Genomic DNA, 17237 nt, shown 5'->3' on the forward strand with positions numbered 1-17237 from the left:
ATGAGTTTAATTATCATTTCTTCTTTATTCTTCATTTTCATCTATGAGTAGCTAATTTTCTAGTTAGGGTTGTGACCCAACTCTAGTGTGGGTACCTAATAGGTATTTGATTTAGGGCTTGTTTATGGTTGGGTGTATAATATTTAGCCTAGTTCTTGCTTTAATTATAGAATTAATAGTTGCAAACATTGATTCAAGCCTATTTGGCTTTGTCTCTACTTGAGAAAGAGAGATTGAGTCCAGAAAAACTTAGCTAACAAGAAATTGGGATGAACTCAAGAAATTGATAGTCCCAGTTAAAGGATTGAATCTAGAGATAGTAAGACCCTAATTGAGCATCTATCAATTGTTTTGTGAATTACCCATTTGGACTTGATAAAGCCAACTTAGGCAAAACCACTCTATTACCGAGAGGTATTGAGTGGGTAATTGCATGTTGATTGCTATATTGTGTCCCGACCAACGAAACTTGTTCTAAAGCCCACAACCCGTTAGGCAACTACCTAGGTGAAAGTCACAGCCATAGATCTTTTATAACTTAAAAAACAACACCAAAAATATCATTCTCTAGTCTTATATTTGCAAACAATAGCTTAATTTAGAAGTGGACAAAAACAACAAAGTGTGTGGAAGTGCATTTTGGACACATTATACGCTTAGTCCAAGTATATTCCTAATCCCATCTACGTTCCATGTGGATTTGATCCCGACTCCTAGTTGGGTTATTATAATTGCATCGACCGCTTCACAACCCTAATTTGAGGTGTGAACTTGGATGACATCACTTTTTTGTGCCGTTGCCGGGGAGCTAAAAATGGATTTAGCTATATATTTGGTTTTGTGTATGATTTGTCTTCCTTTACTTCTGGGTTACTAATCTTTTTGTGAAACAATTGTAGGTGATACAATGTCTCTCAATAACAATGATCTTCTTGGAAACATGCCATTGGGGGATGACAGGTATGATGACCAAGTTGATGAAGTTCCTTTTGAACCTCGAGCAATTAGACGAGGCCGTCCGCCTCAAGACAACGTTCTTGTTCCACCTCCACCTCAACAAGCTGTATTTCAAGCCATTAACATAATACCTATTTTCAATTGAGTGGAAAAGTGTTTTGACAATCTTTCCAACGCCAATAATATATCCCTTCTTGCCATTTCCAAAGGATACACTCCGACCTTGCAAGGCCTTGAGTAAGAGAAAATCATCCATCCTTCCAGTCATATGTTTAGAGCAGCCATTGTCCATGTACAATTTTTGGCTACTTCCTTTCACTTTTGCATGCACATAAAATCACTGGTTAGATCTAGGAACCCAAATCAATTTGGGTCCCTTGTAATTATAGAATGGGTGAATCAAAATTCTTTTTGTCCATGCAAGCATCATATATTTCATATTCTGAGTACCAAGTTCCTTAACAGTAGGTTGCTTTTCAACAAAGACTTTGTTTTACTGCTGAGATTAAAATTTAGCTTTACAATAGTCCTTGTAGTAACCAGTTTGACCTTGCAGAGCCAATTATCAGTCAAAATAACATTTTGATATAGGGATTATAAGGGAATTTAGCCTTATGGAACCCGATTCCTTTGTCTGTTTCCACAAGTACTTTTATACATAAACGTGATTGCATCAGAGGACCAGGTCCATGTAAGGGACTTATCTAAATCATTTTTAGCCCTTTTTAAGTCCTTCTGAAGTTGTCTATTCTTTTCAAGCTTAGTAGTGAGACTTAGTTTGACCTCTTTGAGCTCACTTTCAAGCTTAAGTTGAGTCTATCAAGCCACTTCTTTTCCTTTAGGGGTGTTCATCTATTTTTCTATTTGATATTTTAACAAGGTATTTTCTCTTGTTATTTCTTCTATTTGTTCCTTCAGATCTATCACTACAACCACCAAATCATCTCTCTCTTGTTCTACCTCTCCAATTTCCTCAGTTAAAGCATTTTTATCATTAATGAGGTTGAGATAAGCATAAATCAAAATGTTTGCTAAAGATATCAGTTTCTTTTGAGAGTAAGTTTTCAAGTTTCTTTGAACGTCAAGAAAATTTACCTCATCTTCCTCGTTGCCCTCATCATCATCATATTTGGACATGAGTGCAAAGATAGAATCATATTCTGTAGATCCACTTTCTACAACCATCATGGAGGTGTCTCTTTGGTCATCCTCACCCTCAGATTTACTGGGGAATCTCCCCAGGCAGCCAGAGCCTGCTTCACAATATTGTCAGCGACATCTCTTCTCTTGAATCTTCTGTCTGGAACTTGTTTCCTCTTGATCACTTTCTCTGCTTTGTGTTTGTAGTGGTCCTGCTTGTGAAGAGGACACTCTTTGATCAAATGTCCTGGCTTTCTGCACTTCTGACAACAATAATTTTTTTTGTTGTCCTGCTAGTACTTCCTCTCTTGGGAATTCCTCCATTTCTTCAAACAGTTTTATGGAATCTTCGAGTAAGATAGACCATGTTTGTCTCATCACAACCTAAGTCACTGTTGTTAGCCTTACGAACCAGGTTCTTCTCATTTTTGAGTTCTCTCCTTTCAAGATCTTTCTTCTTCTTCATCTCATAAGTTTTGAGATTTCCAATGAGTTCATCAATAGTCAGCTTTTGCAGATCCTTAGCTTTAGTGATAGAATTCACTCTACTTTCCCAAGAAACTGGTAGAACACTGAGTATTTTGCAGACCAGCTTGTTTCTTAGGATGACTTCTCCAAGGGAGTGAACCTCATTGATAATAGAGCTGAAACGTGTATGCATGTCTTAAATGGACTCATCCTCTTTCATCTTGAAAAGCTCATACTCGGTAGTAAGCATATTAGTTTTGGACTGCTTAACTTGAGTAGTTTCCTGATGGACAGTTTGGAGAGCTTCCCAGTCTCTTTAGCAGATTGACACGTAGATATGCGATTGTATTTGTCTGGTCCAATGCTACAAAGAAGAATCTTCTTTGCCCTAAAGTTCTTCTCGATGGCCTTTTTATCAGCATTTTTATACTCCATTCTTGTTATTGGGACTGCAGATATTCCCTCACCATTATTTTTCATGGGAACAAAAGGGCCATCATAGACCACATCCCATAGATCCGAGTCCTCATCCATGATAAAGTCATGCAATCTTGTTTTCCACCAACCATAGTATTGACCATTGGATATTGGTGGTCTGTAGGTTGATTGTCCTTCCTCGAAGTTTGGTGGAGCAGCCATGAAGATCCTTTCTAGGTTAAGGGTCCATCAAACAATATAGAGAATCAGGTTCTCTATCAGTTTCCATAGTAAATATTAGTAAATAAAACACACACAATATTTATGTGAAAAACTCCCAGCACACGTCGACCTACCCTATTAGGATTTCAACTTCACTAATTGAGCAAATTTTAGATTAAAAGTTATTGCAATCTAGGAATTAAACTCTTAATCCCTCACCTCTTACATAACATATTGTAAGCCCTTTGTAATAACTCTATTACAAAGCTACACACTTGACTAACTCTAGTCAAACAACCAAAAGCAATTATGGTTTAAATGATGTCCAACTAAATGCTTCTAAAAAGCTGTCTAAGATTTACAATTAAATAATATAAAACAAAGACACAACAATACTAAAGGGCGCAACACATATTCACTTCTGGGATCTGGTCCTTTATTTTGTAGCTGCTTTATTCTTCAATGCACCTGAGGGAAATAGCGGCGGCTGCACACTTGAGAGAATGTATGCTTTGTAATTGCATGTATTAGGTTAAAGCCTTGTAACATGTTGTATATATATGGGAGATCATGAGAGTAGTTACAAGAACATTTTCGGTCTCTAGCAAACTGCAGATGTATTGCGGTACTATTGCAAGTACAGTGCACCAGCTTTAACAGTTGTAGAGTTAATTTGTGCGACGACTTGGGGACCTGATCCTAACTTTCGCTGTGTAGTTCCCTTGTCTGTCTTTTTTGAGTATAAAGCGAGACAACAAGGTATGTTTCAGTGAGCATAAGGAACCTGATTGTATCAGGTTCCTATCTGGTTCTTTCATGAAGTTTGACAAATCATCAACATCACACTCGTATAACTTTATCACTAAACGAATCTCATTGCCGAATATATAGGTTTTAATTTAAAATATTGTATGATCTCATCATTAAATATTTAGGTTATTAAAGTATTTGCTTTGATGTTCAAATCATCTACTAGCGTGTGGTAACTTGTTATCGATATTGTTGGCCTAAATATTACAACAACAACAACAACAACAACAACAACATACCTAGTATTATCCCACACCGTGGAGTTTGGGGAGGGTAGTGTATATGCAGACCTTACCCCTACCTTGTAAGAATAGAGAGGTTGTTTCCAGTAGATCCTCAGCTTGGCCTAAATATTATAATGTTTTATTATTTGACAATTCATGTTAATTGAATAATTAATCATGAGTCATCCCCCCCTCCCCCCGCAAATAAAAAAACAAAAAAACAAAAAAATTACACGCTATTCTAGTTCCCTAATATTGAAATTACTACTTGGTTTTTTGGTCATCCATCTTTTTAGCATTTTCAAATGGCACATTCCTGACATTTCTCTTCTTTTTTTCTATCTCTTTGGGTTGGGGGTGGCAAATGATGGTACACTAAGTTACCTTATTTATCGGTAAAAATAGCACGGTATAATCAGTTTTCGAATTGGTCATTCAAAAATAGCCAGCGTTTGCGAAATCAATGAAAAATAACCACTATTTTGCTGCAACAGAGACCAGCCACCATTTTGATATACTGGAGTTCGGTGCACCTGTGTATGAACTCCAGCATATTATGCTGGACCGGTATACTTTGCTGACTCCAGTATAATATACTGGAGACTGGAGCACCGGTGCTCCAAACTCCAGTATATTATACTGGACAATTATACTTGCTGGAACTCCAGTATATTATGCTGGAGTTCTAGTGTACTTATGCTGGAACTCCATCATATTATGCTGGAGTTCCAGCATACTTATCCTGGAACTCCAGTATAATATGCTGGAATTCCAGTATAATATACTGGCGTATTTTCCGGGTTTGAACAGTGTTTTCGCTTAGATTTATTTTTACATGAAAAGCAACTAAATTTTTATTACTTTTAAAATTGAGCTATTTTTGAACGATCAGTCGTAACTCTGACTATTTTTTAATTTCTTCCTTATTTATCGCGGGACATGTAATATTAATCAAATAATCACATAGCTTTAGTGTTACTTGCAAGAGTAAACAAAATCACATAGTTTAATGTGAAACTTTTCGACATATTCAATAAAACCTCAAAGTGAACGCTAGAATCGGCTGCAAAAAAAAAAAATTTATTTTTATATTCAATTCACTTTTATAAATCAATATAAAAGACCAAGAAACAAATCAAACAACTCTTTCTTCAATCTGCTCAAGACAAAGAACACCATGTAACACATCTTTACAAAGTCCATTAAGAAAAGGACAAGACAACAAAATCAATACATATTACACACACATTAAAACTTAAAGATGCGTAAAATGAGAGGGAAAGAAAAAATAATAGGTTCTTCTGTATAAACAAATTGGGAATCTTTTCAAACTCTTCCTCTGCTTAAAGGTCTCGAGTAGCAACATCTCCAATTCCAGCATGAATTGCACCAGTGCAGAACATTTGTGTCCCGCTCAATATTATCAATATTACCTCCAAGGTCCTCTGCAAAAATTGCAATTAAAAATTATAATTTTATATTGCTACTATATTTCCAATTCACCATCAAAGTTGAATCCATAATGTAGAATCAATAGGTACAAAATAGATTTGATTTATTATTTATATGTTTTAAGTTCTTTTGGTGTATTGGAAATAGCCTCTATTCCTTCGTAAGGTAGGAATAAGATCTGCATACACATTACCCTCCCCAGACCCCACGCGTGAGATTGCACTGGGTTTGTTGGTGGTGGTGATGGTGTGTATATATATATTGTTGGTCAGTGTGTGGTCGCACTTGCTACTAAAATGTTGAATCTGCCTCTGTTTTTTCTGACTCAATATGCGGAAACTTACCAAGTTTGAGTCAGTCCACCCCATATCAATCTCCTTACAAGCCAACCTGCAGCCACACACACACAAAAAAAAAAAAAAAAAGGAAAAATGATCAACACCCTCAAAAGTGGCAGACTACAACATTTCCTTTTCTCTTTTCTTACTATGAAATACTTATACCATATATGATTATCAAAAAATTATAAATGTAACACGCACCACAAACATATAAACTTTAGTGGTAGTATTATTTACCCCATGGCGAGTAATGTGAGTAACCAAGTAGTGAGAGAAGAGAAAGCAGCTGCATGTAAATTGGGAGCATTCCATTGTATCACATTCTGAATTCCAGTAAGTGAGGTAATGAAGCCCACCACTCCAGCAATAAGTGAAAATATGATGAGAAAACCAGTTGCCATGTTTCCAAAAGGAAAGAATATAGGAAAGATCTTAGCTGGAATTGGCAGAGTTGATGCTGCAAATATTTTTTGTGACACGTTAAAATCAAGAAAAAAATATTTATTAAATATGTTGGAACTAATGGAGGACAACTTTTGCCTTGACAGGAAAGAAAAAGAGATGGACGATACGAATTACCTGTTTCTTTGGATCTTACTATGGCATGATTAACAGCCCAAGAAGCAATTATAATAACAATGAAGTAAAGCAAGACATTAAGTATCAAAAGCATAAATGCTGCTGATTTTCCTGCCCCTGAAGCCATGGCCTGACAAGTTTAGCTTTGACAGAAGCAAAGAAGGGAAATTTTATTGAATCACTCACTTTTGTGATTTCAAATACAGAATGCATATTTATATAGCCATGATTGTTCCATTCTTTATCTTAATAACGGTGACAGGTTGTTGCTTTGTTCCTTTTTTTTCTTTAAAAAATTGTCTTAAAGCCAAAGAAATGACGAGAATATCTTGAACTAATTTTCAGTTGCATCCTAGTAGAGGAAAGGAATCACTTTGGCTTCACACAGATGTAAAAGGTACTTTATTATATTCTCAAGAAAATACAAACTTGTAAATGCAGTTATGCATCTTTTTCTCAACTGGACTCTTCATTTACTTTGCACACCTGTAAAATGAGCATGAACTAGATATGACCATATGATGAAAACATGCAAACAATTCCTAGTTCAACATAAACATGCATTTAGAAAACACAAAGTTCTGGAAAATGGCCTGCTGGACACAGATATCCGAGCGATGTAACATATTTAAATCCAGATAAAGGAGGAGAGTTGTGATAGATAGATGACCAACATTGCAATAATCTACTATGATGAATTCTCATAAGAGCCATAACAGATACAGAGGATATTAGATAATTCAGATAACTGATTGAACTAGTCTGTAACTGAAATGTACATGATTGATTAATTAGAACAAGGTTTCCTAATTCTGCCCTCCAGTTATAGATAGACCAAGGGAAAAGAGTGTCCGTTGTTTATGACTACTATAAATATGTTCAACTATCTGATTATTGTGTTCAAAGGTCAATTTCGCGAGATCAGAATGGCAGAAGTAATCGATTCATCTGGAGAAAAGAAAGATAAATATGTTCAAAGTAGTCCAACAATTACAGTCTCATTGTCTTAAGGAACCTCTTTTATAGGAATAACTGATAAATTGTGGTTCCTTTACAAGATTTTCCCTAAAAGGGAATCTAAACAAGGTACAAGTTTCTTCACTTAGCAGATCATGAACTCTAAGAAGATTATTATGGATCAATCTGCCCTTAAATAATCTAAACATTCAATGCGAGCTTTTGAGCAGCAAGAGCTTCAGCCTCAAGGGTTGGCTCCCACAGAATAGTAGTTTCGGCAAGTAATCCAGTCACAACATAGGGGTCCATGTTTGAAGCTGGACGGCGGTCTTCCAAATAACCTGCATCCACCAATCCCATAAACAAAAAAGAGAAACAACCAGCATCAGAAAGACCATCAATACCAGCCTAAGTAAGCGTATAGCTAAATAGTTTACAGTTGATTAAAAGGCACTAAGAAACATGGATACATGGCTCGGGCATAACTGTTCAGAATAGAGTAAATCATCTTTTTTTTATTTTCAGATCCAGTATTTTACCTTTCTTTGTATGATAGATGTATGTTGATAAAAGTGGTCCACAAAAATAATCTAATTTTCCATTCTTCGCACAGAAAACAAAAGGAATATATTAATGTTACTCCTCTAATAAAGCAGAAACTTACCTTTGCCTTGCTTCTCAGTGTCACGCCCCACACGGATTGAGGCACCACGGTTAGCAACTCCCTGCAAATTTAGAAAATCACACAGGAATGAGGACAATTGGTACAGCCTATTTATGTCTAAGTGAAGGAAAGATCAGCAGCTTGAAGGAAAGACCAGCAGCAGGCATACCCATGAAAATTTGTCAATGCTTGCAGTTTCATGCTTTCCAGTCAACCTTCTCTCATTTCCTTCTCCATAAGCACTTATATGCTCCTTGTGGCGAAGGGAGAGATTCAGAATTGCTTTCTTTATTACTTCAAATCCTCCCTCTTCTCTCATACTTAGTGTACTGCAAACGACCAACCATGAATACTTATTAAGTGAATCTTTCAAAGGAGCTTTACTATGAAAACCTATGAAAACCTAAGTTGCTCGGATCCTTCATGATCTAAATCTTAAGATTCGGGGTTACGGATACCGGTGTGGATACGTCTGTGGAGATTCAGCTAAAAATAATTCAAATATCTAAAAATAGAGTTATAAAAATGTCTAAATTATGAGACATTATGGGAAAAATTTACAAGGTATTTCGAGAAGGATAAAGGATTGATCAAGAGGAGAATCAAGAAGGAGATAAAAGGAAAAGGACTGAGATAGAAATTTGTATATATAAGGTAACTTATTTTTCTTCAGTTTCACCTTAGCTTTTGTTTTGACTTCAGAAATCATTGGATCTGTCCTGAATTTCTCTATCGATTTTGGTCAGAGTACCCAAAATCGGTTGACCAGATCCGGAATGGATTCCACACCCACACCCACACCCACGTCGTGTCGACACGGGTGCTGCACCAGAAGTGAAGAATCCGAGCAACTTAGATGAAAACCATACATTGATTTTCAGAAGAAGTTGCTAAATTGGAAAAATGAAAAGCGAGGAGGGGGGATTGTTAAACAGAAAACAGGAACTTGTGGAAAGAAAAATCATGAAATAAAATGATGAGTGTCGTAAAAGTCACTTGGGACTAATTTGTAGCTGTAGCGACTAACTACATGTTGAGAAAGTGACTTATGTCATTCCCATTTCAGTATTTAAAAGATTCATATCCCAGATTTTATTTTTAAGATTGCCAGTTTCTCTCTTGAAAAAAGGAACTACCTGTAGTTAGTGTGGCATCCGGCACCATTCCAGTCGCCCTGTAAATACCATAACCAGAAAAGAACAAATGGAGTTTCATAACTAAACTTAATTTGAAAAAAAGAAAAGATTTATCAAAAATTTTAGATCACCTCAATTGGTTTTGGATCAAGTGAGAGAACAACTCCTGCTTGTTCAGTAATTCTCTGTTAGATCAAGGAACAAAAAACAGAATGAGTAAATCTGATTTTTCAGTCCAGTTAATAACGGTAGGAGACAAACCATTGCAACAGTCAAAGGAAGAAAATTACCTCAAGGATGTATCTGGCGCACCAGATGTGATCTCCAGCTTCAATTCCCACACTAGGACCTACTTGAAATTCCCACTGCCACAAAAACATTAAAGTTAATTCTCCAATTAGAGGCCTATAACTGACAGTGATGTTATTGTGATAGACAAAAGATGTGAAGAAAATGGTACCTGTCCTGGCATAACCTCTCCGTTAGTACCACTAATGTTAATTCCAGCATACAGACAAGCCTTGTAGTGAGCATCTGATATATCACGGCCAAATGACTTATCCGCTCCAGCACCACAGTAGTAAGGACCCTAAAGTTTCCATGATGATAAAATAGTTATGGGACTGATAAAGGTTGCACTTGTGGTGGATGATTTTTGAGCTGCCGATCATTCTATTGTGCAAAACAACTATTACCTGAGGTCCGGGGTAGCCTCCAACAGGCCAACCTAAAGGCCACTTCACATTTTGTTGGAGTAAGGTGTACTCTTGTTCTATTCCGAACCTAGTCAACACCAATTGCTAGACAATATTAGCAATATGATATTAAAATTCAAAAACAGGGAGGAAGAAGAAAACATGACACGATACAACAACATATACTCTTTTGATCCCATTTTCAGTGAGAGAAAAAATGATTTGCATTAACATCAAGAAATGATTGTTTCGTTTTCATCATCCATCAGTTAAAAGAGTTTTCTTTTCGAAACAGTTAAAAGAGTTAAGAAGCAGATATTGAATATTGCTTAGCATTTATGCACAAGAAAACACAATGTCTTAGTAAATTCATTTTCGAGGAAGTTTGTGAATGTGGTTTTACTCAATTAGTGAAGGATAAGCAATATTAATTTTGTTGTTTTGTTCAAAGGGAATAGTTGGTATTCTCTTATTCTAGGGACACAGAAAAAATAATGCAGAAGAAAAAAAATTAAACAGTACATAAAACTAGTGAAGTGAGGCAGATGAATTTAAAGTTACCATGGAACTTCAGATACAACTTTTGAGTCGCTAAAAATCTGAGCAGCTTTATGGCGTTTGTTTGATGGAATTGGCTCTCCAGCTGGTGTGTAGGCATCACAGATAACCTGTTTCAATTTACATAAACAATAACGCCAAACTTCAAAACCAATGAGATCAAATATTCAGTAGAACATCATGAATGAGTATTGTTAACTAACAAACTCACCAAGATGTTGTTACCACCACGGAAAGGGTCTTTAAATATTGCCTGAGGGCTGATGTAAAATGATATGAGGTTAGCTTTTGAAAGAAAAACAAAAAAACAAAAAGGAAGAGTGTAAGAAAGGAAAAATCTTCAAAAAGAAGAAAAAATTCATTTGCTGATCTTACTATAGAATGACTTCACTGTCTTCTCCAGGTGCTTGTCCAGTACTTGATCCATCGTAGTTCCACTTTGGGAGCTCAGAAGCATGCTTGACTGGCTTTGAAATAGTCTGAAAATTTAAATGCAAGAAATTAAGAGACGATTCATGACAAAATATAAATTCAGTTTCTCAAACTTTCATTGATTAAGTAAAGAAGCAGCATTATGTACCCTTGATTTACTGCGCATGTCAATTCCAGATCCTCCGATCCTGTTTTTAAGGAAACGAAATAAGGTCAGTCTGGCCACAAAGAACTAGCTGTAAAAAGGCAGTGAAAGTGAAAAGATAATGATAATGGTCACAACCCTTAATTCCCTACTATTTTAGTTTGAAAGTTTTATCTGAATAATTCAAATTTATAAACCTTTCGAGTGAAATGTTGAATAAACAGTAAGATGTGTGTATAGGAAAGAATCAAATACCAAATATATTCAGCAATGATCTTGTCAGTGTATGGAGTTACGTCCAAGTTTAGCAGCTGTTCCACTCTGTTCACAGTGCCACTATCAGATTGGAGAGCAAAGACTCTAAATTTGGCAGAGCTTTTAACAGCAAGTCTTTTATTCTGCTTCAACACCACAGAACTCCACATCTTTGAAGTCAAGGGATTAGCATCTGTTGAGCTCTTTGTCATTCTCATCTGCCATTGTGCAGATGGAGCCAAGATCTGAGCCATCTTCACCTAACCAACTGAAATGTAATAACAAGACAAGGAACTTTAGCACCAAAGTAGGGGTCTAAAATCCTATTCAATTCAGATGAAAATCATACAAACTAAATATCAGGATTCTACTTTAAAACCATCATATTTTCATGCCAGTAATGGATACAACAACTACGCCTCAGTCCTAAACAAGTTGGAGTTGGCGATATAAATCCCCATGTCTTTATGTAAGCTCAACTTATATCATCATCATTACCAAAATAAAATAAAAGTGAAAGTAAGAAGAAAAAAAAAAGTAATAATAATATTGGAAGTTCTCTACCAAGTCTAAAAACCCATTCCCAAATCCCAACCAGTAGGTATCACCTATATGGATTTTTCTCTTCTAGAACAAAATACAAATAAATTTCAACGAAGCAATGATTAATGTATATGCCGATACTTGTTGAGAAACAAGAAATAATAAGCAAAATAAAGTGATCATACTGCACTGTGCATCTAACTTAAGGATGCAGTCTTGTTTTGAAAAAAGAAAAACAAGTCTGTTAATTTTTCTGTTTGAAAAAAAATGTTGTTTTTCCATAAAATCAAATACTTTAGCCACCTCTAGAGATATTCTCCATTGTACAATCTGGTATGTTTTGCTTACATTAACCAGATGCCATTCACATCTAGCTTATTCAAAGCGCAGATACTAAAGGAAACAACAAACAAAGACTACAGACAGAAACTTGGTTGTGCTTTACTTCTAAAATAGGATAACATGATGATCTAACAGCACTAGCTCACTAGCAGTTTATGCAAATAATGCAAAAGTCACAACACCAGAAGGAAGCAAAAAAAGATAGTAACTTGAAGTTCAATTTGGGTCCTAAAGATCAAATCTTGAAAGGAAAAAAACAAGGCATAGTGATAGAATAGCAAGAAAAACTCATTGATGATCCACACATTGTTTTATGAGCAAAAATACCCCAAGAAACTAACAACCCCACTAACCAACTCTAACAAAAAAGAGTTTCCTTTAGTCATCAATGCTTAAAAATACAGACATTGTTATTAGAGGATATAAGTTACATACCTAAGTTGGTAATGCTATGCTGGAAAAATAGTGTTGAAGAGAGAGAATATGAAGATGGTGAGTAACAAGAATTTTTTTTGAGGGAAGTCTTAATTATAAAGGTAACAAGATTGAGTGGATACGGAAAGTTTATTGGCTTTTCCATAGTAGATAGGGGTGTGTGTGTTGAGTGGAGGAAATTGGTTTTTGGTTTGTATAAGGTCACCCCTATACCAGATTCAATCAGTTTTTTTATTTCTCCTATCATTTAAGATAAGGCTTTTTTCTGTAACCTGTTTCTTCAACGTTTGAATAAAGACAAGAATTTGAATAAACTAATCCATTATTTTGTAGTAGTACTATTTAATACTACTCTTCCTTGTATCATTATTTGACTTTGTTTAACTTTTGTCAGACATTGATGATCTAGTTCAAAAGTTTTGGGAAAAGGTTAGAAGTTGTTTTCCTTTATTGGGTTTTTAATTAATTTCTGACTTTCAAGAATTTTTTAATCTGTTAAGTACATATTTATTTTTTCTTTTTGGTTATTAAATACTTTTTGCTGGTCCTCTCTTTTAATTTCTTAGATTAGGGTGGACTTGTCAATAGTAACAGCTGAAAAAAGAAGAGAGCATTTGGTAAGATTAAAAATCTTATATAGGTGATGTTATATGAAATTGCGAAAATTAGATTACAAGTCTAATTCCTCTTTTGACATTTTCAAATATTGGCAAAGTTTTTATTATTTCATTTACCTCTTTTGGTTTTCACTTGTGTATCAAATGTGTTTTAGACCCATTCGGCTCTAACCATTTAGACACCGTTTGGACATAAATTTGGTTGAAACTTGAAAAAAAATAAGTTTTTAAAGGTGAGATGAGAAATGATTTTTGAAAGTTTAAAATGTGTTTGGACATGCATTTTACTTGAAAAGAATTTGAAGTTTTGTGAGTAGAAAATTATAGAAAACTACTCTAGAGCTGTTTTGGGGATTTAAAGATTTTGTTTTCAAAATTTGACAAAAAATGATTAAAATTTATAAATAAAGATATTTGAAAAAAAAAAAGACCTCCCAAATTTTATGGCCAGACGGGGGCTTAGAACTTGGGAAACATCCCCCCCCCCCCCAACCCCAACTTCCCCCACAACAAAGGTGACAAGGTTTCAATAGTAAATAAAATGAATAAAGGTCAAATTCTTGAAAGGTGACTTAGTTATATGTCAATTTGTTTACTCAATATAACAAAGTGGAAAAAGCCTAATAAACCTCAAATAGTTAAATCTATTACTCGTGAAGAAAAAACTCCAATTACTGAAGGCAGTGACGCCAAACTCTGGAAGAAAAAACGTAAATTGGGGCCATTTCCGTTTCAAATACCTGTAGAGGAGATCGTTTATCAATAATAGAAGGCATCATATATAATGATGTTGATGTTGATTTTGAATGTCTAACTTAAGGTTAACACAAACAGAATATAGTTATTATCAATAAAGTAGGATGAAACCTGTGAAAAATCAAGGTTACAAAGTAGTTAGGTGATCTTTTATCATTCACCTAAACTTTGGTTAAGAGAATTACTCGATACATAGTAAAAGGTAGTAATAGATATGGGCACGTGATTTTTACCTCGCATGAATCACTCCTACAGAATTCCAAAAATAGATTTTTCTTTTTAATTACTTGTTATTTTAGGAATTGTTATAGAATTTTTCTGATTGTTTGCACTTTGTGTGAAAGTTTAATTTTGTTTAATTCACAAAAAAATACAAAATATATTGCATTTGCATTTAGGATTTGATTTTATATTTCTTAGGTTAATTAGTAATTTAATGTTTTACAAAAATGAAAAAATCACAAAAAAAAAAAACTTATTTTTTGAATTTTGGGTAGTTTTTCCTTTAATTTGATATTTAATTAGTTGTGGTAGTTATTATTTTGAGTAATTAGGTTAATTTGGTAGGATATTTTAGTTTAATTATTAATGTAGGGTTTTGTTTTAATTTGAAGAAGAAAAGAAATTCGAAATTGAAAAGAAAAGAAGGGAAATAAAGAAAATCAGATTTTTGGGCCCTTTTTATTTAATTTTTCTCAAGCCCAAACAATTACACCTTGAAACCCGACCAAATCCCGGCCCAGATCCATGTCTCCTACCCGGTCCACCCATGTTAAATCCCAAACGACCTCGTTTTATGCCCGTTGATCACAACCGTTGGATTTCTATCATCCAACGGCTCAGAACTGCTCTGTCTTCTACCATATATATGTCCGACCACTCCTCCCCCCTCTCATCATCTCTCATCACCTCAGAGACCCCAGAGTAACGCCGCCCAAACCACCGTCCGCCGCCAGCCGGAAATCGCCCACGGCAGCGGCTGGCGGCCAAATGCCACCAAAATTACACCCTTGAATCTCCTCCACCTCCTTATCCCAAATCCCTGATCCATTCAACTCAAATCCCTTTGAAACTCTTCGAATTTCAGATCAAAGAAGCGGAACCCTAGCATCGCCCAATTTTTTCCGGTGGCGGCGCCACCTCCAAACCCCACCAGAATGATACCACATAACCACCCTTACCCCCTTATACCAGTTCCGTCATTGTTTTCCCTCGAATCACCCTAATCCCCTTCGAATCTTGAATCGAAGATTGAAACCTTGAAAACCTAAAAGCGAATTCTGTGCATGCAAGGGATATTTCCTCGATTTTTCTGGTTATTCAAGGCCAATCTATCACGAAACAATGATGGTCGCTGGTTCTTGACAAAGAACAAGCTATCAACATTATTTTGGGATAAATTGGAAGTCCGGTGTTGGTGTCGAGTTTAGTAGGTGAGTTCTCTTCATCTTTCTGTCTGTTTTTTTTACCTATTATTCCTCTTCTCTTCTTCTCCTTTTCTTTTGTTTAAATCTTCACTTTAATTGAAACTCGACCAAGTTTCTGGGCCTAGATTGATTTGTGTTCGTTTGTTCCACGTGTTTCCTTTTCACATCTTTAAAGCTTTCTCTGATTCCTAGTTTGCTTAGTGTTATTAGTGGCACGTTTAAACCTCTGATTTTCCCCTTTGATTTTAGTCTCATTAGTTTAGTTTAATTAAGTTTATTTTGATTTAATAACCTGGTTTATTCTATGCCCATTTGTGTTCATTAATCAGTCAGTTGATTCAGATTTTAATTGTTAAAATCATTTCAGTGTTTGTGTTTTTTTGTTGCTTACAGAATGTAGTTGGATTAGCTTCTTGTTTGGGCTTTAGGTCGTTTCTGACCCATTTGCAAAAAGAAAGGCAGCCCGTTCATTTTTGGTTTAAGCTGTTGGGTCAATTTGACCCATTTGGGTCCCTGAAGTAAAAAGCAGGGGTTCAAGGGGTAGTCTAGAAATTCTAGGTGAGGGAATCTTTAATAACTGAATGGGAAGCTGCCTAGAAGGTGGGGGTTGGGACTATTTTGAAAACTGATTTTTTAAGCTAAGGGTATTTGAGCAAAAATGGAAATATCAAAAGGTTTAAAGTGCAATAACTAAATTTATTCTGCTCCCCTAAAAGCTTGCCTATAAAGGCACCTTTTCTTCAGGCTCAAGGCAGATTTGAGGGATTAAAAACACTGAAAAGCTGAAACGACTAAATTCTTTGAGAAAAGTTCTGAATTCCTTGCACCATTTGTTTGAAAACTGCTCAAATTCTGCTTATTTTGAGTCTTCTAATTTCGTTTGGTTAGTTAAAGCTTCTGAAAATGTCAAAGTCTTGCACCTTGGTTATAATGGCTTGAGTTCGGGTTCTTTAAAGTTCGGTTTTTGAGCTGTGCTGTTGGGGTTACTGTTGCATTGCTGAGATCTGAATTGACTTCAGTTGCTGCTTGTGTACTGATTCCTTACTTTTTTTTTTGCTTTCCCTTTATTCCCAGGTACATGTTTTCTGAATTCTACCTCATGTGAAACTTTGGTTTGAAGTATGAAATGAAACCTGGAAGTTTAAAGCATGTCTTCAACATGTTCTGATTCATTAGTTTAGCTTCATTTCTCTTGAATTACATGATTTTGAGTTTATTCGATGTACTGTATCTTGCTGGTTGTTTGTAAGACTCTTTTAGGAGATGTACTTGATTTGTATCTGGTAGGAAGCCATTTTTATCAAATATCTTATAGTTAGGTGTTGGTTTGTGATAATTGAACTTTATTTTTGTACCTAATTTCGAACTGTCACAAAAGCTTGATGAAATCCTGTTAATCAAGTCAGTAGTTGGACTTTGTGTTCATTCCTATTTAAGTAGGGTATGCTGTATCAGATCTCTCCTACTATGCAATTCAAGTGGATGTTATAATATAATGCTTTGTTCATACAATGGGTAACTGATTACTTCTTAGGTGTTGATTAGTATAAAGTCACGTTCAAAAGGAAAGGAAATAGCCTAGGGGTCAAGCTATGTGCTGATTTGCTTGTAATGTGTTAAACATGCTTAGTTTGGAGATAGATTCATGTCTGTTTATTAAATAAT

The 17237-nt window shown here is 35.4% G+C and overlaps 2 protein-coding genes across 3 annotated transcripts in view; both read right to left on the reverse strand.

Annotated features, from left to right (window-relative positions):
- Window positions 1-5302: 5302 nt before the first annotated feature.
- Window positions 5303-6827, reverse strand: LOC107802033 (membrane protein PM19L). Its single transcript, XM_016625467.2, has 4 exons — window positions 6611-6827; window positions 6269-6488; window positions 6035-6080; window positions 5303-5683 (listed from the first exon to the last, which is right to left on the reverse strand). The coding sequence occupies exons 1-4, from the start codon at window positions 6735-6737 to the stop codon at window positions 5582-5584; spliced, it is 495 nt and encodes a 164-aa protein (XP_016480953.1). The 5' UTR covers window positions 6738-6827; the 3' UTR covers window positions 5303-5581.
- Window positions 6828-7559: 732 nt separating this feature from the next.
- Window positions 7560-17237, reverse strand: part of LOC107802035 (glutamine synthetase, chloroplastic) — a 46988-nt gene continuing 37310 nt past the window's right edge. Inside the window, exons 1-14 of one of the 2 annotated variants that reach the window (XM_016625469.2) lie at window positions 12773-12994; window positions 11453-11720; window positions 11201-11240; window positions 10996-11099; window positions 10832-10880; window positions 10624-10730; window positions 10063-10150; window positions 9828-9956; window positions 9658-9732; window positions 9499-9552; window positions 9368-9405; window positions 8401-8560; window positions 8232-8292; window positions 7560-7908 (exon numbers count right to left, since the gene is read on the reverse strand). In XM_016625469.2, the coding sequence (XP_016480955.1) occupies window positions 7769-7908; window positions 8232-8292; window positions 8401-8560; window positions 9368-9405; window positions 9499-9552; window positions 9658-9732; window positions 9828-9956; window positions 10063-10150; window positions 10624-10730; window positions 10832-10880; window positions 10996-11099; window positions 11201-11240; window positions 11453-11706 (1299 nt within the window). In that variant the 5' untranslated portion in view covers window positions 11707-11720; window positions 12773-12994 and the 3' untranslated portion in view covers window positions 7560-7768. Of the gene's footprint in view, window positions 7909-8231; window positions 8293-8400; window positions 8561-9367; window positions 9406-9498; window positions 9553-9657; window positions 9733-9827; window positions 9957-10062; window positions 10151-10623; window positions 10731-10831; window positions 10881-10995; window positions 11100-11200; window positions 11241-11452; window positions 11747-12772; window positions 12995-17237 lie in introns of those variants that run through there. The other variant, XM_075257226.1, reaches the window with a different exon arrangement.

This window comes from Nicotiana tabacum, chromosome 7, assembly GCF_000715075.1.
Source record: "Nicotiana tabacum cultivar K326 chromosome 7, ASM71507v2, whole genome shotgun sequence".
Taxonomy (NCBI): Eukaryota; Viridiplantae; Streptophyta; class Magnoliopsida; order Solanales; family Solanaceae; genus Nicotiana; species Nicotiana tabacum.